This window comes from Octopus bimaculoides, chromosome 14 (genome assembly GCF_001194135.2).
Source record: "Octopus bimaculoides isolate UCB-OBI-ISO-001 chromosome 14, ASM119413v2, whole genome shotgun sequence".
Taxonomy (NCBI): Eukaryota; Metazoa; Mollusca; class Cephalopoda; order Octopoda; family Octopodidae; genus Octopus; species Octopus bimaculoides.
In genome coordinates this window covers 59,204,786-59,227,294 of record NC_068994.1, presented here as the reverse complement: position 1 = coordinate 59,227,294, position 22,509 = coordinate 59,204,786, and the positions used below count along the sequence as shown (strand labels likewise).

The window sequence follows — 22,509 nt, the reverse complement described above, 5'->3', positions numbered from 1 at the left end:
CTTCTAAGAATGTGTATCATAACAAGAATCTCTAAATATGTTTGTAAATGGATGTCTTTTTGGGGTCAGACAAAATTCATTGTGGTGGGTTTTCTTGTGCCAACCCTAACCGGTTTCCAAGCAAGGTAATATTTCCCCAAGAATAGACATGTTTTTCACATAAGACTGAAGACAAGGGACTGCTTCTTTGATTGGAATACTTGTTTATAACAATCAGATGATGTCAAGGCAAAAAGACAGTCACTATCTCACACACACACACACACACACACACACACACGGATTGGGCTTAAGTCAGCTGCAGGCCCAAGGTACCACATTGTGGGAACTGAACTCAAAACCATGTGGTTGGGAAGCAGACTTCTTCATTACACAGCCTTGTCTGTGCCTCCTCTTACTCATCATCATTTAACGTCTGTTTTTTCATGCTGGCATGGGTTGGACAGTTTGACAGCAGCTGCTAAGCCAGAGGACTGTGTCAAGCTCTACTGTCAGTTGTGGAAAGGTTTCTGCAGCTGGATGCCCTTCCTAATGTCAGCCACTTTATATATAATTATTATTATTATTAAAAAAGCAGTTTGATTTGACCCCATACAAAGTTTTGCAGACTTGTCCCAGGTAGATCTGAAATGACCTGAGACATTTTTTGCAGGTAAGTTTGCAAGTGTCTATGTACATTTAGATAGCATAGTTATTAGGAGTTTGACTAGAATCTTGTGATTTTACTGGTCGTATTTAAACTACTTATTAAACTTAATTAATCTTTATAATCTTACAACAGAGTTAAAACATTAAAATTAATAATTATTATTATTTGAGCCAAAATAAAGTTTTTACTGAATGACCTACTTCGACTGTTGTCGTGAGCAATAGCCATTTGTGCTTGAATGTAAGTGCAGTCGGCAAATCCGTTATCAATGAAAGACTGGTAGATTTGTAAAGCTTCATCTGTGTGTTGTAGTTCTGAGTACATGTGTGCAAGAAATAAGTGTTTTATCCAATGGTTTGGTAATGTCAATGATTGAAGCTGGGATATAGAAAGGAAATTTAAATACAAGGGTAAGAAAAAAAAAACAATGGAATAAACAGCAGTTTTGTAATAGAATATTTAGCTAAAATAGTTTTGGAAAATATTTCATATGAAAAAGTTTAATATGAGAAATAGCAGATATAACTCCAGCTACAACTGGTCCAAATAAAATATTCACCAGTCTAATTGTTGGTTCAATTTAAGAGATCTCATTTATGAAAGTAACATCTATAATTACCAACAAATATTATTATCTACAAAGAAATATTATAGATTGGTTTAAAATATATCAAAAAGTCTTGATTCTCTTATATTTTGTTGTTAGTTTCAAATTTCTAAAAGCCACATTCTAACAACAGACACAAATGTTCTTCACAAGTCACAGACCCTAACTCAGTTTAACCTGAAAGCAAAGCAAATCTATTTTAACAGTTTCACTGAATATGTAACTAGTTCAGGAGATTTTGAATATTTTGAGTATTTCAGAAATCCAACAATAACAAGTGATAGTGAAAGCAGCATTATTATTATTATTATTAGAAGAAGAAGAAGAAGGAGAAGAAGAAGAAGAAACAACAGTAGCAACATAATTTAACTTACAGTCTCTTTGTCTGGAATTAAAGTGTTAAGTTCTTGCCAAGCACCCCAATGGAGTGGTTCTTTGTGGACAGATTCCAATAAAACATTGGTAGCTTCTTTGAGTAAATCTAACTTCTTCAGAACAACACCATACCTACAAAGTAAACAAAATATCAAGCTAGGTTTGATTGCAATGGCCTTAAATGGTCTGTTTTTTAAATACATTTGTACCATGTAAAACCAGCAACAAGTTATTTTAGACAAGGATCTTTGCATTTCTTTCGTTGTTTTGTTCAGTTTAAAATATTGGTTACTCAGTAAAAATCATCATCATCATCAATCAATGTCCATTATCCATAGTAGTAGTAGTAGTAGTATGGCCTGGGCAGTTCAACACGAACCGACAAGTTGGAGGATAACAATAAAGCTCCAGTGTTTGCTTTGGTATGATTCTAATGGTTACATGCCATTCCTAATGCCAACCATTCTACAGTTAGTTATTCTCAAAATATGCCCACTCAGTTATCCAAGCTAATGAAATCTAAAATGCTTGTTAAGCATATTTTAGAAGCTCAGTAAAAGAAATTCTATTTTATACAGCAAATACAAAATAACTTCCTTACAAATGTGTTTGTGCATTTAAAGCAATCGAACAAAGTGTATTAGAAATACAAAAAATTCCAAAAAAACTTACAAATATAAACAAAATCCATCAAGTTCTTTCTTTTGATGCTTTTCTGATAACTCTGTTTTTAGAATCTTCACTCTCGCTAAATCATCGTTTATAACTGAGGTCATACTTGCTGAAAGAACAATACAGCATTCCTAAATGAGACTTCCATTCGTCAAATTAGGGATTCACTTACAAACTCAGTACACACACATACACAGGAAATCATCATCATCCGTTGTCCATGCTAGCATGGGTTGGATGGTTTGACCAGGGCTGGCAAGGCCAGAGAGCTGCCCCAAGTTCCATTGTCTGCTTTGGCATGGTTATTATGGCTGGATGCCCTTCTTAATGCCAACTTTATAGAATGAAGTGGGTGCTTTTTATGTGGCACCATCACCAAGTAACATTCAAGACAAAGATCCTTTGAGAGGGCGGGGTATTGAAGGAGGTGGTTTTGTGCCAGGTGATGAGAGGATAGAGTATGAAAGAGGGAGCAGAAACAGGAGTCTTACAATAGAGGAGATACAAGGTTACCTCAGTGGGAGGGAGAGAGCATGAGAGATGCTGTTTCTGTGGCTAGTGCTCACCTGTTCCAGGTGTGGTAATATTGACCCATGGCCAGCTAGGTTTTCATGAAGGATTGAAAACAGACAACCCTGCTTATATGACAGTTACACTCATTAACAACATTTTAATTCTGCTTCAAGTAAATGACTCAGATAAACCTTAACCCAAACACAACATTCACTGGTCTTTATTACTGGAATAGGTTTTAGTAAATATGGCAAAAGTAACAAATTTTGTTTACTTACTGAAAGAATCAGTCATATTATATGATCTTCTTTTCTCTTCTGCTAGATATCTAGAGTACATGTAGAGAAAGTAGGTTACATTGCTCTGAAGTTCAGACTGCTCCAAGAAATGCACAGCACGAAGATATTCTTTAAGGTCAAAGTAACTCTTGGCTAATGAATAAACACAGTATTCCTTTTGTAAATTCTCAAACTATAAACAGAAGAAAGATGGAAGTATATAAAACAGAATTCAATTGAGAAAGTATACAAACACACAAAGGAAATCACACAAATATAAAAATTCAGGTAAAATCTAGGGTCAGAGGCATATAAAAATCATCACGATTTAAAATCCACTCTACATGCTGGATGGTTCAAGAGGATCCAACAAGTAGGGAGGGTCATGTCTTGCAATAGTGTCCAAGTCTTGGCATGGGCTCAACAGCTGCGGTGGAAGCTGCTGTTTCATGCCATGGGCACCAGGGGCTTTGTCATCTAACTCGAAAGACAAGCGGACACTTTTGACTGAGTGGGAATATGGTAGGACAGAGTAGAGCCTGGTATGGTTCGAGAAGGAAAAACTTTTTCCTTTTATTATGACACACAAACAAACTGAACATTATCAATTCGTCTTTTGATTGTGATGTTATTGAACTTCAGACATTATTACTTACGGGTTGGGAAAAAGATGGAATATGTCCTCCTGAATCGTGACTTGTCTTTAAGCAGTAAGCTAATTCAGCAAGTCTGAAAATATATTTCATTTAAAATATGCAAAAATAAGTAACAATCAAAACAAAAAAGAAGAAATAATGCTATTAAACAACAACAACATAAACATAATCCCTCTCCCCCACCACCACCACCATCCCAACAACCAACAAATGTTCAAACTGAACACAAACCACATCAAGTCCCACCTATATAAGAGATCCTTATAAAACAGGGATCATTGCCTCTTCTTCTTCGATTATTTTATTTAAAAAAAAACAAAAAAAACGAAAGAACAAACGATTCAGTACAGTGTGGCCCTAAATATGTAAATGTTACGATTGTCAGTGCCATGTAAAAGGCCCTCGTGTGTAAAGCACCCATACTGGGGCCACATGAAAAGCAACCAGTACAATCTGTAAAGTGGCTGGTGTTAGGAAGGGCTTCCAACCACAGAACACCATGCCAAAGCAGACAATTGGAACCTCTTGGTGCAGCTCTGTGCTCTTGCTGGTTCCTGTTGGATCATCCAAACCACACCAGCTTGGAAAACAGACATTTAAGTGATGACGGTGATGATGTGAATCTTCCATGAAAACCTCCTGCTTAGGAGCTCCCCTCATCTCTCGGATTGGTAGCATCTCATCAGATTACACCATCACAGCATGCATTGATGGAGCTTTCTTTCTGACTCTCAGTCAACTTCAACATACCCCAGGATTCATTTTTGTCTGCAACTCTCTTCCTTCTATACATTTATGGCCTATCCCCCCTCCACCACCATGTCCAGCCTTTATAAAACAAAACACCCCTTCATTCTTCCCCCAGACACCATCCCACTGAAATCTCTCTATTCCTGTCTCTACTGCAAGTGTTGACCTGCAACAATCTTAACAACATTAACATCAAACTCAACCGTTTTGGAGGGACTGTAAAGTTCATAAACGCTGCCCTTTCCTGCAAACCCAGCAACGAAAATAATAAAAGTAATGTTTCACATTTTGGCACAAAGCCAGTAATTTTAGTGGGGTGGGGGTTAGGCAATTACATTGCTCCAATACATGACTGGTACTTAACAACTCCAAATTCTTTCTAATTTTACTACAAGGCCAGTAATTTTGAGGGCAGGGGCAAGTCGATCACATCCACTCCAGTACTTGACGTACTTTATTTTATTGACTGCGAAAGGATGAAAGCAAAGTCAACTATGGTAGTACTTGAGTTCAATATAATGATAATTTATTTATTTAATAATAATAATAATAATACAGCACAAAGAAACACCAGCAATAATAGTAATGAGAAATCAGAAAGTTCTGTTAATGTTTCAAATGTTTATGTAACAGTTGGAATATTGGAAGTAATAGGTGAGTCTCATTAAACGTAAATAAAAATAGCATCAAGGTGTACTTTATTCTGTATATTATCAACTAGATGAGTTAATTAGAAAAAATAAAGTAGAATTTTAAAAGATTTGGGATATTATTCTAATGAAAGAATTCTGATTTTGGTTTGAAAAGACTAAATGATGGTTAGATAAAAGCAACTTAAACGACTTTTTAGGAAAGACCTACAAGTTTTCTAAAAACTTGTAATCAAAGTAGAAGTTTATAAGAGCAGAAGGACATATTTCAGTTCGATAAAATTCTTATCGATCTCTGACACGTTTCATTTTCTTTTAATACTAATTTAAAATACACGAACCGACAATGTTGATGATGCACCCACAGAATTTGCACCCTTCACGAAAAGAATTCTTTCTGCGGTCGCCAAAATTGAATATTTGATACCAATTTAAATTGTCACATGACTTAAAGTACTTATATTTCGACAGCGAAAAACATCGACTAATATTTAAAAGTTCTGTGATTCTAATCCGCGCAGAATTCAAAACCTGGTCAATGCCTTGTCTAGGTCCTGCGAAAGAAGCTTGTTTCTTACTTAGAGACCTGTCTTTATTGGGGTTTGAAAGACAGAGCATAATACAAGTGAAAAGAAAAGAAAAAAAAGATCCAAAATAATTAATTAATCCGATATAATTATCAATAATTAAGGTTTTGGTGTTCGCACCCTCTTTTCTGCTGTTAACACGGTTTTCGTGATTCCCACCGATCTATTTCAAAAATGTCAATTAAGCAAAACTGAAACTCTTCTAGTGATAATAATGTTTACATTTGTGTAAAATCGATGCTGAGCCTTACCTGGTGGCCCCATGAGTCAAACCCCGAATGTTGCATTGCCAGTTGGCCTGAATCAATTCTTCTTTCACTTGACAAAGATCTAAACTTGAAATATCCGCCATCTCTCTCGCGAAGGGGAGATAATTCCAACGAGGGAAACTTGCACAATTTATTAGAGTCGGTCACTCTTTTGTGAAGGCGTGGATGGACTGGCGAAGTCCTCGTGCTATAAACACACGCTCAGATATATACATAGATTATATACCCTAGCTTCAGAGCCACCCGCTCCTACGAAGGGTTCTTGATTGGGCCCAACAATGACACTTCATGCATTGAGTACATATTGAATTTCATTAAAATTGAAAAATAGTTTCCAAATAATTAACAGTATTCATCAATACACCGATCAAAGTGTGACACACCGACACACAGAAATTAGTTTTCACATTTATTATATTAGATATATATGTGTGTGTGTGTGTGAATGCACACACTCGCGCGCGCACGCACACATGCTTGGCATATATCATGTAGTTTCCCAAGACATGTGTCTCCCAATTAAGGTCTGGTAATCTTTATCCAGAAGTAATTTTGAGAATTCTTCGGATATGTGAGATTTCACCTTCCACTCTTTTGTCTATGAAAAACCGGGGGATGAGGTGAGGAGGAGAAAGATAAGCGAGGGGGTGAGAGGGAAGAAAGAGTAGGAAGAGAGAGATAGACGTAAGGTAGACAGAGGGGGGGGAGAAGAGTAGGGGAAAGATAAAGGGAGGGGAGAGAAAGTGAGGGTAAAAGCGTATGTGTGAGAAAGAGAAAAAGATTGATTGAAGCAGAAACCATGAAGATCTGGTTTAATTATCGTTGTAAAATCACTCGTTACATTTGGACGATTCCAGATGGACCAGGTGCTGTTGCTGGGCTGTGCGCTTGTGCGCGCGCACACGGCTTGTCGTTGGCGCGCACAAATTTCTCGTGATGAAATTGAATATTTTTTCTCAATATGGATACTTGCTTGAATGCGCTTTATACTTTGTAGAGAAAAACAAAATTTGCACTAAAGCAAATTTCTGCACTCAGCAAAATTCAGAAGAAACGCTGGATGCAAGAGGGGTTCTTTTGTTCGCCTATTATGCCATTGACATTCTTTATTCTTTAATTGCAGGAATTGCTATAATTTTTCTTGTATTTTAGCACAATTACAGCCATTCTGAGAATTATGAAAATATACCATTTTTCCCTTGTGGCTTTTTTTTCCTACTCTCGAGCATTTTTCGCTCTGGTACTTGAGGTATCTTTTCACTCGCACCCGTAATATAGCTACTTTCGAAATATTCTTTTGATAACTTAGGGTGAACAGTGGCTGGCAGCTGTTAAAGTAATTAATTTTAGTTTCTGCTATGGGTTTGTCACCTGTTGCCATAAATTGTAAGCATTGAATTTACGATCTGTGGTAGTTTCCACAGGTAAAATAATCCAGTATACGCCATGGATAAAATGCTCAAACATGAGTATAAAATCACTTGTAGAGTCGCAGAGCAAACAGGGCAACGATGAATGTGAAGTGCCACTTTTAACGTGGAAACGTTCGTCATTGTGGTATTAATGATGCACAAACACGTGAACTCAATAAAAAAGAAATTATTTCAAGGAGAGCATTAATCGAAGGAACTAACATATTTTTGCCAAAGTAAAATGTAGAACTGAAGATGGTGTTACTACTACGGAAGGTTCTTAATCATTTCACACAATTTAAACTCACTAATATCTCCTGCTTTTAAATCTTTTCTGTTATAAAATAAGTCGATCAAAGAAATTAGAAAGATTCTTTGAGAGTGAAATTGATGAGAGTCACCTCTGGTCCATTAATAAATTTACGAGAGTGGACTGAAAGATACATAGGTTGACTATGAAGTGGCGATGCTAGAGCTGTGCCAACATGCATGCATTAATTTCAACCCTTCTTATTAACAAATGCATTGCTTCTGTTCAGGTAGACTGACATCTCACTGTTTAAAGAAGACTTCAAAAGTAATAGTAGCAACATCGCTTGAAAATGGACAAAATTTGGCTTCGTGATGTTATCAAGTACCCGTAGAAAAAAAGGGTTTAGTCCCAAGGACACGCATTCTGACATGGTTGCTAGATTAGGGGATGCCGCTCCAGCCCTATCAATAGTAAAAAAAGTGAGAAGCTGAATTTAAGAGGGAAAGAGAGAGTCTTGAAGATAACCCAAGGTCTTGATGTCCTGTAACTGCCACCACTGAGGAAAATATTGATCATGTTCACCACATAGTGATGGATGATAGGCGACTGACTATAAATGAAATAGCCATTGCCATTAGCATATCCGTGAGAGAGTTGAGAATATTCTGCACACGTTTTCTGACAACTGATCAAAAGCGTACCAGAAGCCGATCCAGCAGGTTTCTAAATGTTAAAACAATGAAAGAATTTTTGTCTCTGCAACAGTCCAAAAAACGACTTGCAGTATATCGTATCTAATTTTTTTTCTCCGTGTATAATTCTTTTGTATTTGTTTGAATATTAAGCCCATTGCTATTCTACCATTTCAAATGCTGGACATTGTGTCTCACATTTCAAGATATTTTTGGTTTACATCTTGATGGTATCACTTTTATTTGGATATAAGACCCAAATAAGTTTTCCTGACGGTACAATTTATTTATAGGTGATAGTATTTTCGTTGATAATATACCCCGAAAAAGCAGTTACTAACAAGTTAGGGACCAACAGAAAAGTTTGGAAACAAGTAATACATCACCGGCAACATAAATTGCATAACATAAAAATGTGATTCATTTAACCATGCTACTGAAAGGTATGACTAAAAATAACCACATCCTTCGTTGATAATCGCAAAAATATATATTTTTTGACTGATTATTGCAGCTTAATAAAAGCTGACCCACATTTGTGGCCTTAAAACTAATATGATATCATTCAAGTCATCTGACTCAAGTCATGTGGAGATTAAGTAAAATGGCGACCTCAATCACAACTTTTTGCTTATCTTCTCTGACAGTTTTGTTTGCTGCTTTCGTCCACAACTCATTATGCACGGACAAACAAGAAACACACCTTATTCACGTATCAGACAAATATTTATTGTAAGAGAAAATACGCCGGGAACCTATATACAACAATGGAAGAAGTTGAGGAAGTTTCTTTCTCCTATTATTTGGTAAGTTACTTTTTCAAAACAAAAACATCGTCTGCTGGACGATCACTTCGTTCCTTTAGGTTTAACCCTATAAATGCATGTCTGTATAGATATGCATGTGTTTGTGTGTACACACACACACACATATATAATGCAGTAGTTTTAATTAGTACCGCTTAGTATACTTAGTATAACAAGTGCGTACGTCTTCGTCTCACCAATCTCTTTGGCCCTGAAAGGGTCACGAAATGCAAGGGTGACTTGGGGCCCTTCCTACTTTGATCCTCATAAAACAAAATAAAAGCAACTATTAGCGTTATAAAAATTTTGATATTTATTTTATTTCAGTTTGGGTTTTGTTTACATATTTAGTAATCTAATATCTTATTAAATTCCTCATTAAATTATTCTTTCTTTTAAGTGGGGTGGAAAACGGAGATATTCTTTTAAATATTATTTCTTAATCTGTTTCTTCTAAACAATCCAAAAGATTCTAATTTCCTCGAGTATTTCATTTTATTTCATGTGAATTCGATGTTTAAAAAAAACCATTGTTTGTGGTTATTTCTTCTTTTTTTAAATCTTAATTTCTGTGATTCACCCTGGCTGTTTCTCTCTTCCAGTCTTTGTTGCCGATTGTTATAAAGTAATGTTTAATGTTTACTTAACCATAATAATTTTTAATCACTCACAGATATGCAAACATTTCATATAAATACAGTCTGTTATTGTTAACATTTAAAAAACTCTTCTCTTCCCGATCTAAGAAATAACTGTTTCAGTTTTTGGGTTCCTCCGTGAAAACTGAAAGTTCCTGCGTTAAAGTTTGCATTATTATACTTGGTTATTCTGCGTAAAAGGAAAAATGAATTTCTCATGAAATTACAATCCATTCATCTGATATATCCAATACAAACCGAAGTTTGCGACTGTTAATTGACAGGTGATCGGTGGGAAAAACAATCGCGGTTCGTAAACATCAGCCTGTAATAATAAAGTTTACAAACTGAAATAATTTAAACATTCTTGCTAAACAAGGAACCAGCATTTACTAATGAATTCTTGGAAATCGTTTTGTGCTTCTTCTTGGTTATTAAAGACTTTTTGAAAAAAGATGGTCAAAATCCTTGAGAAAGTGGTAATCGATCGGAGAAAAGCCTGAACGAGGTAGAGCTTTGTAGCCCAGGTTGGTCGATTTCTGGAAAGTCATTAGCGAGAGATATGGTCGGATGTTGTTATGGGGAAGAACTGGTTAACACTGGACTATATTGGGGGAAGTTCTCTGCGCATTTTCGAAATGTTATGAAATGATATTCTAATATTTTCCAACTATATTTTAATAACATCTGCAATAATTTATTCTAAATGACTAAGCTTCAATTAAAATGCACTAATTATGCTAATTTTATATAAAGATTACACCCTGACTGCCAGTGAACACTGCCCTTCCTTATCCATGAAATGTTTCCTGTTTTGATAATTTTAGCTTTCTCAAACACGCACACACTCGCGTCCACACACACACACACACACACACACACACACACACACAAGATAATTAATCACTCAGTTATTGTTCAATTTTTATCATTACGATACCTGTTACCTGGTTGACAATACAATAGATAAACTTTAAATTTCAATTGTTTGTCCATCTAAAATGCTATCTTTTATATACATACATAGGCAGAGGCATAGCTGTGTGGTAAGAAGTTTCCTTCCCAACCACACGAATCTGGGTTCAGTCCCACCTTGGGCATGTGTCTTCTGCTTGGGTTGACCAAAGCCTTATGAGTGGATTTGGTTGACAGAAACTGAAAGAAGCCCCACATATATATAAGTAATGTTCGTAGCTACTTCAACATGGCTGTCCGTTCAAACGGATGCTACTGCTATTTTTTAACCTCAAGAGAACATCTCTCGCTGGTTAACGATGCATAGCTGCATCTGAGATATTGCGAGCAGGGGAGCGAACCCCTACCACCTTCTAGCGACAGGACCAGCAGAACAACCTGGTTTCGGGCTATTTCTGCCTCTCTTCAGTACTGGACACTTCGTCTGTTATGACAAAATCTCTCACATTTGTGAATATTAGCATATGTTAATATTTATAGCAGGCACTGAGTGTTAAAACAAATTTCTTTTTCTTTTATAATAATTTTGTCTACCATATTAATAGAACAGTTTAGTGAAATATCTTAACTAAAACTTCCTTATACATTAACAAAGTGGTAAATGATAAGTTTCAGGGAATTATTTCTATTGGATGAGGAATGTTTGCCCTTTTTAAAAATTTCCCAATTACTGTATATCAACAAATATTAAAGTGGAAAATGATCTTTTGATCTTAAAAAGCAGCAGAAATGACAGTTCTACAAATTGAAGATGCTTGTGAAATAGTTTACCACTCAAAAAAAGAACTGCATTTTAAAAACAAAAACAAACAAAAACTTCAAAAACGTTTACATCAGATTTAACTGTTTTACTAACTGAAGGTTTTTTAAAATCTGTGATGATGATGATGATGATTTTTATTGTTTTTCTCTTTCTTCTTCCAGTCTCCCTGTCTTGGTTGGTCTTTTTCCTTTTATTACAGTCAATTATTGTATTTCAGAGTGAAATTTTCATAGCCATTTTTTTTTCAGGAAAGCAGATGTCAAATTACGATGTACAGAGTGTGGGGAAGAAACTTTGATGAAAAATAAAATGCCAACCTTATTTTTCTATGCCTTGTATTTATGAATTCAATGAGTAAAATGAATAAACTCATTGTTCTGTGTTTTGTTTTTCTCAGTAAATAACTTGAAAAATTGTATTGATCTGAAGACAGCGTATGATCAATGGACAGAGAAACATGGCTGCTATATAGATTTGATAAAAAGTAGAATTAGTGAATAAGAACATTCAGTTTATTAGTACTGAAGGAATTTATTATGATTGTGGAGTGTCTGAAAAGCCTCAAGTTTTCAACCAATCAAATTATTGTCAGCAATGGCCACAGAATTTGCCTGGAACCAATAAAAGAATAAACAAACAAAACAGCAGTCTGCATGATTACAATATAAACTATTTTCTTCTGTTTGTTAACAAAATAATCATTGACAATTAGTAGTATGTAATGTGCGAAATATAATTAAAATAATATTTCTCATGAAAGCTGTCTCGTTAGCTTGTATAATTACTCTATTTATCATTCTAATGCATAATTTGATATTTTAGGAATGGATTTTTTTCTGTTATTCTTTTACTTGTTTCAGTCATTTGACTGCAGCCATGCTGGAGCACCACCTTAAAGGGTGCTCCAGCATGTTAGTCAAAGAAATTGACCCCAGGACTTATTCTTTGTAAGCCTAGTACTTATTCTATCGGTCTCTTTTTTGTCAAACCATCAATTGTCAAGCGATGGCTAGGGTACAAACATAGACACACACACAAATATATACATATTTATATATATATGTGTGTGTGTGTATAACAATTTAACTAGGTGTAAAATACACCTAAGGGTTATTAAATTTATGAGATGTGTTGTTTGTATAAAATATTTAAACTGAATTGAATTTATAATTGTTTGGTTGGCCTGTCCAGTTATCATTTTTATCTTATTAATTATTGAATGGTCAGTTTCCTCGTATTGCAATATTATTCCAATTCACTCCATATTTTCTCCCTGGTCATATCTAGCCAGCCGGCTGCACTGGAATTAGATACACAGAGACTGGAGGTAAATTAGACCCATTGTGTTTAGTTGACTTGGTGTGTGCAGCTGATGAAAATGAATATTGTGAAGAAAGGAAATCACTTCAAGACAGACCATGTCTTCAACCCAGTCAGCTGAGACCATTTGGGTATGGACTCTTGAGGTAAGATGTTCTAGAATGATTTATTATTGTTGTTGTTGTTCAAGATCATCTTTGCTTTTCATCATTTTGGGGTTGATAAAGTAAGCACCAGTTAAGTACTTTGACTTGCTCCTCTCCTCAAATTGTTGACCCTTTACCAAAATTGGAAATACTAAATTTTACTCATGATTTTGACAGATAACTGTGGAAGAATCTTTTTGCCATCATGGGTAATATCGAGACATATGGCAGACATACAATAATTGTAATGTAACATTGACAATATTTTTTGGTGCTTATACAAAATGATGAAATGAATATCAATTATCAAAATAAAAATATTTATTCCTTAATATAAAACAAAATTCCCATTTATATAATTCCTCTCATAACTTTTCTGTAATTTACTCCCCCTCCTCTTCTTTCTCCTTCTCTCTTCTATGATTCTCTCTCTCTCTCTCTCACTCACTGCATGGATCATTCCTTTTCTCATTGCCTGCCATCAAGCCTAGTATGTGTACCACTCTATGTATCTCTCTTTTTCACTCTCTCTCCATCCCTTTCTCTCTCTATGATGTAAAGTGTGACTGGAGAAATCAACCAAGCGCGACCAACCAACACACATTTACATCAGTTATTATGACTTTTCCTTTCATCCTCTCGGGGTCAATAAAGTAAGTTTCAGTCGAGCACTGGGGTTGATGTAATTGACAAGCCTCCAGCCCCCAAATTCCAGGCCTTGTGCCTATAGTAGAAAAGATTATTATTCTTATTATTAATTGGTATGATCTGAATAATTGCTTCTGTAACTCTGTAACTTCTACCAATTACTAATTGTGTGTATGTGTGTGTGATTGTGTGTGTGTGTGTGTGTGTGTGTGTGTGTGTGTGTGTGTGTGTGTGTGTGTGTGTGTGTGTGTGTGTGTGTGTGATTGTATGTGTGTGTGTACTCACAAAAAGGTGATGTACATTTCTTGGTAACATGAAGTAAAAGTATGTCAATTGCTAAAGAAACTGCTAACTTGGAAGTATTCAAAGAATTTCCCTTTGAAATCTGTCCAAATGACAAATATTGTTTGTTTTATTTTTGTAGGCATGGAAATATGTTTGAAGACATTCATTCCTACTTCAAGAAGTATCTGTAAGTCTTTCTTCAATTAATTCATGTTGCATAAATTCCTTCTTTCTATTAATAAAAATCAAAGATTTGTTCTGCAAAATTTGGATTTGTCAAAAGGCCACACAGAATGGCCTAAAAGGCTGCTGGTTCCTTCCACCCCGGCTCTAGTTAAATGACATGTTATTAAAAATCTTGTTAGCACTTCTATACACTCCTTTTATTGCAAACTATTTCACTGTGAAACAGAAAAAATATAGACTTATATTTTGTTGTTATAATTTTAGATTTAAACCAACACCCAAATTGATCCAGCCTGCAAACAGAGTAAGTATTATTTTCAGTTTATGTAAAAATTATATTGATGCAATCATCATCTTCACCACCACCGCCACCACCTGAAAGGATGGCAGGCAAAGTTGACAAAGACAGAATTAGAAACTAGAATGTTAAACAGTGGAAGAAATACCAAATGGCATTTTATCCCACAACACATACAGCTCTGCCAATCCAACTCCCTCTCAGATTCCGACAACGAGACAGAGATTCCGTTAAAGTCTTTCATAAATTCCTTTCATGATTGAAAGAGGGAATTGCTACTTTTTAAAAAAAATATATAGATATGGACTGCTAGAAGCTGATTTTTTGGAATTATTTCAGACTCCTCGGTGGTTCTGGTGTCCACCATTTTAAAGTTTTCACTCTTTAGAATAGTTGACGTTAAAGTTTTCAGCAGCATCACAAAAATTGAGGACAAGATGTCTGGTTAAAGAGAATTCTGATGAATTTTACTTAGATTTATAACAGAAAAATCTGTCATCAATAACTGACTTTTTATTGTTAAATGATTTTGTGAATTAATTGGTAAAGAAACAGATTCATGAGTTTCTATTTTCTTGTAATTGAAGAATACATTTTTTTTTCTATTTCAGCCAGAGCCAGAAAAAAACAGAAGTAAGTCACAACAAATGCCTTTATTTATTCATCTTATTTATTTATTTATATTGCAATTTGAAAGACAGCATTGTTGGCTCCAGTCTACCAATAACTGTCTCATTGTATCTCAAAGGGTACAAATAACAAGGATTTGTCTACATCAATACAAGGCACTCTGTTCATAAAACATCATTACTTTTGGTTTCCTTGTTGATGTTTATATCTTACGCTAATATGTAGATCCGATAGGTATAAGGTATACATACATACACGTAAAACCACCCATTACACTCTCGAAGTGGTTGGCATTAGGAAGGGCATCCAGCCATAAAAAACCATGCCAAATCAGACTGGAGTCTGATGCAGCCTTCCAGCTTACCAGCCCTGGTCAAACTGTCCAACCCATGCCAGCATGGACAACGGACATTAAACGATGATGATGAATATGTTGTATGGGTTTTGAAACAAATACCCAATGTAAGTATGATAAAGAAGTAAACCAAGAATATAATTTATTTTAATTTTTATTTAATTTTCTAGCTTCAAATTTCACCACTCCATTAATAAACAATACTCAAAATGCTGTGACACCCAGAACAGAGCAGGTATGCTTTTGATATTTCTCTTCATAATTGCAAAATCAGGAATTCTTGTTGCCAATAGACATATATGTACGTGGTTTGTTTTGTTTTCATAAAAGGATTTGTATTTAACATGCATTCCTTTACATTCTATGATGAACACCAAAATAAATGCTATTCTTATGTATAAAAGACCAATTAATAAACCATGTTTATCACATTTGCTTTAGCTCCAAGTAAGGAGTAGCCCCTTGTTGTAAAAGTTTTCACCTAAGCCCTGCAGTTTAGGGCATTACTTCACACTCAATAACCTGCTTGCTGCCACACCCAACAACACCCATTTTTATGCAAATGACTTGACCCTTCATTTTTGCCTAATTCTCCCTAACCATGCAGATCTACATGCGACATAAACACCACATACTGAACCTGCATTGAATCCATAAACGGAGATCTTGAGAGCAAGCCACCCCATCATTGACAGGGAACCTACCAAATGTCATACTTGTTTTTCTCTAATTTAAAAAGGAAAAAACTGGTGTCAGTAACAGCTTAGGTTTTGAACTCCTCAACCCTAGTTTATAACTGGTATCTGTTTAGAGATGTAGGCATAACTGAAACCTGTGGCATTATTTCTATTCAGATGAAGACTGTAAGCTGGCGGAAGCATTCGCATGTTGGACAAAATGCTGCTAAGCATTTTGGCCATCTTTTCATTTTGAGTTCAAATTCTGCCAAGGTCAACTTAGCCTTTCATCCTTCTTGGGGTTGATAAAATAAGCACCAGTTCAGCACTGGGAGAAGGGGTGGGGGCTCAATGATATCAACTGACCCTTTCCCCTAAAACGTTGCTGGCCTCGTGCCAAAATCTGAAATCATTATTTTCATTTAATTTAATTCAAATAAAAAATACAAAAACACTGCCATCTTGTTTTTATTGAATATTTTAATTATATTTCAGGAGATTTTAAATTATACATATGCTGTTCTGTGTGCAAACTATCCCTTTTTGGTTCTTTCAATAAGTGGCGTTGTAAAGAATTCTCTAGACAATGGTCAGAGCAGTTTTAGATATTCTATGATTTTCCAACCTGTTTTTGCTGAAGAAACCAACTTGAAAACGGTCTCACTGCAACTGATCTCTTACTTACGAAGTGCCTTTAGCTTTCAAATGTCTGAACACACTGCTTCATTGAATTCCAAACAGCCAGAATTGGTAAGTTGTCTTCACCCTTTTGTTACCTTATTTCTTGTTGACCTACAACTGCCTTTCATTATCATCATCATCATTTAATGCCTGCCTTCCATGCTAGCATGGGTGGGACGGTTTCACAAGCCAGCCAGGCAGAAGCTTGCACCAGACCTCTGCAGCCATTTTGGCAGGATTTTTACAACTGGATGCCCTTCCTAATACCAACCACTCAGCAGAGTGGACTTAGTGCTTTTTACGTGGCACAGGCGAGGTCAGTTTTGGCAAGGTTTTTACGGCTGGACGACCTTCTGAACACCAATCACTTTATAGTGTGGATTGGGTGCTTTTAAGTGGCACCTGCACTGACAGGGTCACCAAGTACCTTGCAAGACAAAAAAACAAAACTTTCAAGAGGGGAGGGGGCATTGGAGAAAGTGAGTAAAATAACTTTGTCTCTATTAAGTTAGTGTTTGGAACTGAATTAATATGAAGTTTAGATGGTAGATTTTAATTTAAATCACTTTAGAACAGGAAGTATTGTTTCATCTTCTGTGATTTTGTGCATCTGTATTCTATGTATAAAATTCTATGTATAGTAATTAAGATTAAATATTTAATTTAATTTGGAGATAACTTCTGAGTTGTTTTTTTTGAAATGCATGCCTGTTAGCATCGTAATTTTGCATCTGTTTTCTCTGCTAGATTGGTTGTCAGGATCTGAGTTACTTCTCATTTACAGTCACTGTTCTTATAGACTGGTGCTCATACATACCATTTGGCTGGGTTGCTACCCCCAGATGCCCTTCCAGCCACCAACAATTTACAGAGTGCATTGGGTGCAATTTCTCATGTCCCCCCACCACTCTCTACACACATTGAATTGCCCTTGATGAGACAAGAGTAGGGGCACCTCATAACCCTACACTTTCTCTGATCATTTAACCAATCAACTTCACCGTGTGAACAGTTGGTGTGTGTGGTGGTGGTGGTGGTGGTGGTGGTGGTGGGGTTGGACTGGTGCACGGTAACTTTAGATAGGGAGCACATTCAGTATTCCATACCCTAAAGTGTGTAGACTGAACTAGGAAAGGAGTTGGAACCCTGGCAACAGGAAAGCCAGAAATGGGGAGTTGAGAGGGGGAGGGGTTAGAGGTGTAGATGTAGAGAGTACTCCCAACAATCGAGGGCGTATACTTTTATGTTTTAATTTAGTTTCACTTTTGTTTTTTTTTACTTTCTTCAGTTGCTTGCTGATGATTTAGGAACAAGACTCAGTTTACTTGAGCGCAATGTCAATACATTTTATCAACCTGAGCAATTCACTGTGAGTATATCATCGTCATCATCATCATCATCCTGGTAAACTATAATTTTGTATCTAATATAATTATTATTTACAATCTTAGTACATCTTTTTTTTTATATTTAGCAAATTTATATTTATTTAGAACACCCCCTCTCACTCACACACACACACACACACACACACACACACACACTTATCTAAATGCTAATTAACAAAAAAGTTTAATTAAAATTTAAAAAATTTCTTCTGGAACATATTCTCAGGGTTTGAAATGTTTGGACCAAATACTTCCTTGTTCCTTTGTGTTTGGAATAGTGATACTGAAGGATTTTGGTTAGCTCTGATTAAATAGGCTTTTGGTATGAAGCAAGCTAATCTCTGAAATGTTTAGAAGCAGTGTGTTGTTTGACAACTAGTGTTGGTTTGTTTATGTTCCCACAATTTAGCAAGTCAGCAAAAGTGATTGATAGAAATTAGTACCAGACTTTAAAAAAAAAACCCTGGTGTCAATTTATTCAACTGAACTCTTCAAGGCAGTGCCCCAGCTTGGCCACAGTTCAATGACTGAAACAAGGCAAAGATAAAAGCTATCAACTTGTGACTTTGGTACAGATTTTTTAAGGAAATCCTAATTTAGTTAAATCTTTGCAAAACTATTATTTCTCATTTGTCTTAGCATAAGTTGCAAGGTGAGACGACATTACTTTGGCATAAGAAAATAATTCAAGCGAGATGATAACTTTCAAAATAATATATTACGGAAGATTTTATTATGACTTCATAAAGTCAATCTAAAAACCTTCACATACCATTCTATTGTGAAACAGATTCACATACCGTTCTCTTGTGAAATGGTTTCACACACCATTCTACAGTTAAATGGTTTCACATATCTTTTTTTCTTCAGAATAATAATTATGAGAATTGGAAAAAAGAAGAAAGGTCACTCCTTGGTTTTTTACTTCAAATGATTGGTCGAAACAATATTCCAAAATTCAAAGACGACTCTGTTTTAAGATTGAGTGAAATGCACAACCATTATCAATGTTTGTCTGAAAAGCTATTTCTGTAAGTTTGTTGAAAATATTTGCATGTTTTTTTTAATAATAATAATAATAATAATTGTTGTTGTTGTTGTTGTTGTTGTTGTTGTTGTTGTTGTTGTTGTTGTTGTTGTTGTTGTTGTTGTTGTTGTTGTTGTTGTTGTTGTTGTTGTTGCTGCTGCTGCTGCTGCTGCTGCTGCTGCTGCTGTTGCTGCTGCTGTTGTTGTTGTTTTTGTATGAAACCTCACAGCTTAATTTGCTGGACATGATGGAAAATGTCAGCTTGTCCACAGCCAGCAGACTAAGGTGGCACCTGTTTACTGGTCATGCTTCAAGAACCCTGCCAAGAATTCTTGCAGTTCCAAGCAATTCTGATTTTTGTAGGTGTTCTACCTTCACACTTGCACCGATCTTTTTCAGCCATGTTGGTAGCTGAGTGCTGATGCTTCCAAGTGCACCAATTACTATTGGTATCACGTCTGCTTTCTTCATTGACCACAACCTTTCTATTTCCCACTTTAAATTGGCTTAGTTGTTTATTATTATTGTTGTTGTTGTTGTTGCTGCTGCTGCTGTTGTTGTTGTTGTTTTTGTTGTTGTTATTGTTGATGTTGTTATTTCTTTTTCTTCCAATCCTAAGTTACGATAAAAAATGCCTGGAAGCGACCGGGAATCAGCCGTATGTATATTCCAACTATTCTGCTTACATCCTGGAAGAGTTTGGTCTTCGTTACGGTGTGGTGAGTGGATTTCTTGGCTCTTTATTCTCTCCACCTTTCGTCTTGAATTCTAAACTTGCAGAAGTGATACAAAACCTGTTGACTCTTCTTTGTAACAAATTCTACTTTTAAAGAAATAATCTAAGAGTGAATATAATTAGGTTTTGTCTTGTTAAATAATCAAACAAACTCTTTTACAAAGTGTTTGTTTTATACAGTCACATTTCTATCCACATACCAAACAAATGCAACTATGATAGGTTTTTAAAATATATTTCCTAAAATCTATATTCTATCAAATTGTGTTAATCTATAAAACATTGCAAAATTTTTAAGGGATTTGTTTTATTTTTTTTATATATATACAGGGTTTCCTATTTAGGCTCATTGTTTACCTTGATTTACTTGTGAAATATTTTGATCAAAAATTCTCCAAGATTAAACACATACATCACACCCTCCAGACTATCTGGTCAACATTTCCTGAGGACAAAAAAAATTTGACTGCCACTCAAAAAGAAGTAAGATTTTCTCCCAGTTCTTTTCTGGGTTTCTTTTTTTTTTTTTGTTGATAAATCTGAAGTCTGCCATCTTTGTTTAAAACTTTCAAAACTGGTATTTCTTAGAAATACTTGGATGTTTTATGATGTTATTCTACAAGTCTGTAGATTCCAATTGTATGACAGATTATATCAGCATGCAGTATCAAAGAATGTTTCTCTAAATACTTTCTACAGTATTTTTGTAATATACTGTTACAAGTTTCTATAATCTTGTACCTATTCTTATTATTTATATGAACAGAATCAGTAGAACATTGGGCAGAATGTCTTGTAGTTGTATTCATTTATGTTCTGAGTTCAAATCCTATCAAAGCTAACTTTGCCTTTCATCCTCCTGGAGTTGATAAAAAATACTTTCAACCCTATCCTAGAGTTAATTTAATTTTCTCCCCCTTTCTATGAAATGCTTGACTTCATTCTTTACTTAGAAACCATCATTTTTTAACGTGTGTCTTTCATGCTGGCAACGGGCTGCATGGTTTGACATGATCTAACAGATCAGGGGACTTTTATTGTGCTTCAAAGGTCTCCTCATACCAACCACTCTACAGAGTGCACTGGGTGCTTTTTTTCACGACACCAGCACTAATGAGGTTATCATGTAGTCTACAAGACTAACCTCCCTTTCTACAGTAGAGTGAGAGGCTCAGCTTTATATATACAAGAAAAATCGGTTTGCCAACAAGATTCCTTCTTATTTTCAGATTGAAATGCTACAAGAGATCCTGTTAAAATTCTTTTTGAATGCTGCAACATTTTTACATGTCATCATCAAATCTGAACAAACAAATCCTGAAGCAATTGGTAGGAGTTTTTAATATCTTTCTACACTTTAAGGCACAGAGATGGCAGAATTGTTGCCATGCTAGGCTTAGCAGCATTTTGTCCATCTTTATGTTCTGAGTTCAAATTCTGCTGAGGTCAATTTTGCCTTTTATCCTTTCAGGGTAAATAAAATAAGTACCAGTTGAGCACTGGGGGGAGGGGGGTCAATGAAATCAACTCTCCCCCTTGCCCCAAATCTGTACCAAGAAGGGAATCCCAACAAGTTGTTGCAGTTTGAGATTCGAAAAAGAAATGTGAGAGCATTGAGTAATCTCTTATTGAGATAATTCAGATCGATGGTGATAATAACAAAATATTCTAAAACTTGAAATTTCTCTCTTAGCTAGAGAAAGAAAACAACAACCTAATAGTAATTGTTAGCAGCTCTGAAAGAAATGAGGGCTGCGACGACAACAATGACTCATTTTATCTTGCTAACCAGAGTTTATTGTATAGAGTGTTAGGGATGCTGCAACTGCTTGGATGCACCACACTTGCTCCAGCACATTGCAGTGTTCAATATATTTCCCCATGAATCAATCTATTCCACAATTTGACATTTTGTTGAATTTCTATTTTCTACAGATCAAAAACTATAGATTACTGAACATCCTTCAGCATCTCTTTTAGTTCCTAACATATTCTTTTATTTCCTGTATTATATTTTCCCAGTTAAGAGAATCCTTTTTCTTTGCAATTACCATCACAATTCAAGTTGTCCCTAATTTAATATTTCAGATTCAATGATAAAATCTTTTCATATCCTCCACCAGCTGAATAAATGCTTGAACGACATTCCAAACATGATGGAAATGAAGACTGAGATATATTGCATGACTCAGGTAAGCAACATGTTAAAGCATTCCGCTTCCTTTGTTTAAACCGTTTCATCATAAACTGTCTGAGACTATCCATGATTCTATTCTAATACAGTGGAATCTTGGTTTATGCCTTTTATTATAAACAATTTTTCTAAAAAAAAAAAAGATGTCTCAGGTGATCAATGGTTTCTTGAGTCACAAACTCACAAATCAGCAACAATGATTTTGGTGGTCAGCTGGGAGTATCAGTGGGAGGAGAGTGTCAGTCTTTGTCTAGCTTCCACTCAGTGCAGATCCTTCTCTTGAATTTCTTCGGAGAAAATCAGTTTCGGCTTGCAAACATTTTGCATACATACATATATGTATGTATGTACGTATGTATATATTATTATACATGTATATATGTGTGTGTGTGT

At 35.5% G+C, this 22,509-nt stretch overlaps 2 protein-coding genes across 3 annotated transcripts in view; one reads left to right on the top strand and one right to left on the bottom strand.

Moving 5' to 3' along the window:
* Positions 1–6,118, bottom strand: part of LOC106875539 (cell division cycle protein 23 homolog) — a 13,147-nt gene extending 7,029 nt beyond the window's left edge. Inside the window, exons 1-6 of the mRNA XM_014923736.2 lie at positions 5,989–6,118; positions 3,751–3,823; positions 3,095–3,287; positions 2,304–2,412; positions 1,631–1,763; positions 777–1,027 (exon numbers count right to left, since the gene is read on the bottom strand). Coding sequence (XP_014779222.1) covers positions 777–1,027; positions 1,631–1,763; positions 2,304–2,412; positions 3,095–3,287; positions 3,751–3,823; positions 5,989–6,089 — 860 coding nt within the window. The 5' untranslated portion in view covers positions 6,090–6,118. The remainder of the gene's footprint in view (positions 1–776; positions 1,028–1,630; positions 1,764–2,303; positions 2,413–3,094; positions 3,288–3,750; positions 3,824–5,988) is intronic.
* Positions 6,119–8,523: 2,405 nt separating this feature from the next.
* LOC106875541 (uncharacterized) overlaps positions 8,524–22,509 on the top strand; it is a 16,643-nt gene continuing 2,657 nt past the window's right edge. The window contains exons 1-13 of one of the 2 annotated variants that reach the window (XM_014923738.2): positions 8,524–9,169; positions 12,833–13,011; positions 14,084–14,131; positions 14,395–14,434; positions 15,040–15,061; positions 15,584–15,648; positions 16,586–16,840; positions 18,060–18,140; positions 19,030–19,190; positions 19,806–19,905; positions 20,253–20,405; positions 21,152–21,251; positions 22,011–22,114. In XM_014923738.2, the coding sequence (XP_014779224.2) occupies positions 9,131–9,169; positions 12,833–13,011; positions 14,084–14,131; positions 14,395–14,434; positions 15,040–15,061; positions 15,584–15,648; positions 16,586–16,840; positions 18,060–18,140; positions 19,030–19,190; positions 19,806–19,905; positions 20,253–20,405; positions 21,152–21,251; positions 22,011–22,114 (1,347 nt within the window). In that variant the 5' untranslated portion in view covers positions 8,524–9,130. The remainder of the gene's footprint in view (positions 9,170–12,832; positions 13,012–14,083; positions 14,132–14,394; positions 14,435–15,039; positions 15,062–15,583; positions 15,649–16,585; positions 16,841–18,059; positions 18,141–19,029; positions 19,191–19,805; positions 19,906–20,252; positions 20,406–21,151; positions 21,252–22,010; positions 22,115–22,509) is intronic. The other variant, XR_001410134.2, reaches the window with a different exon arrangement.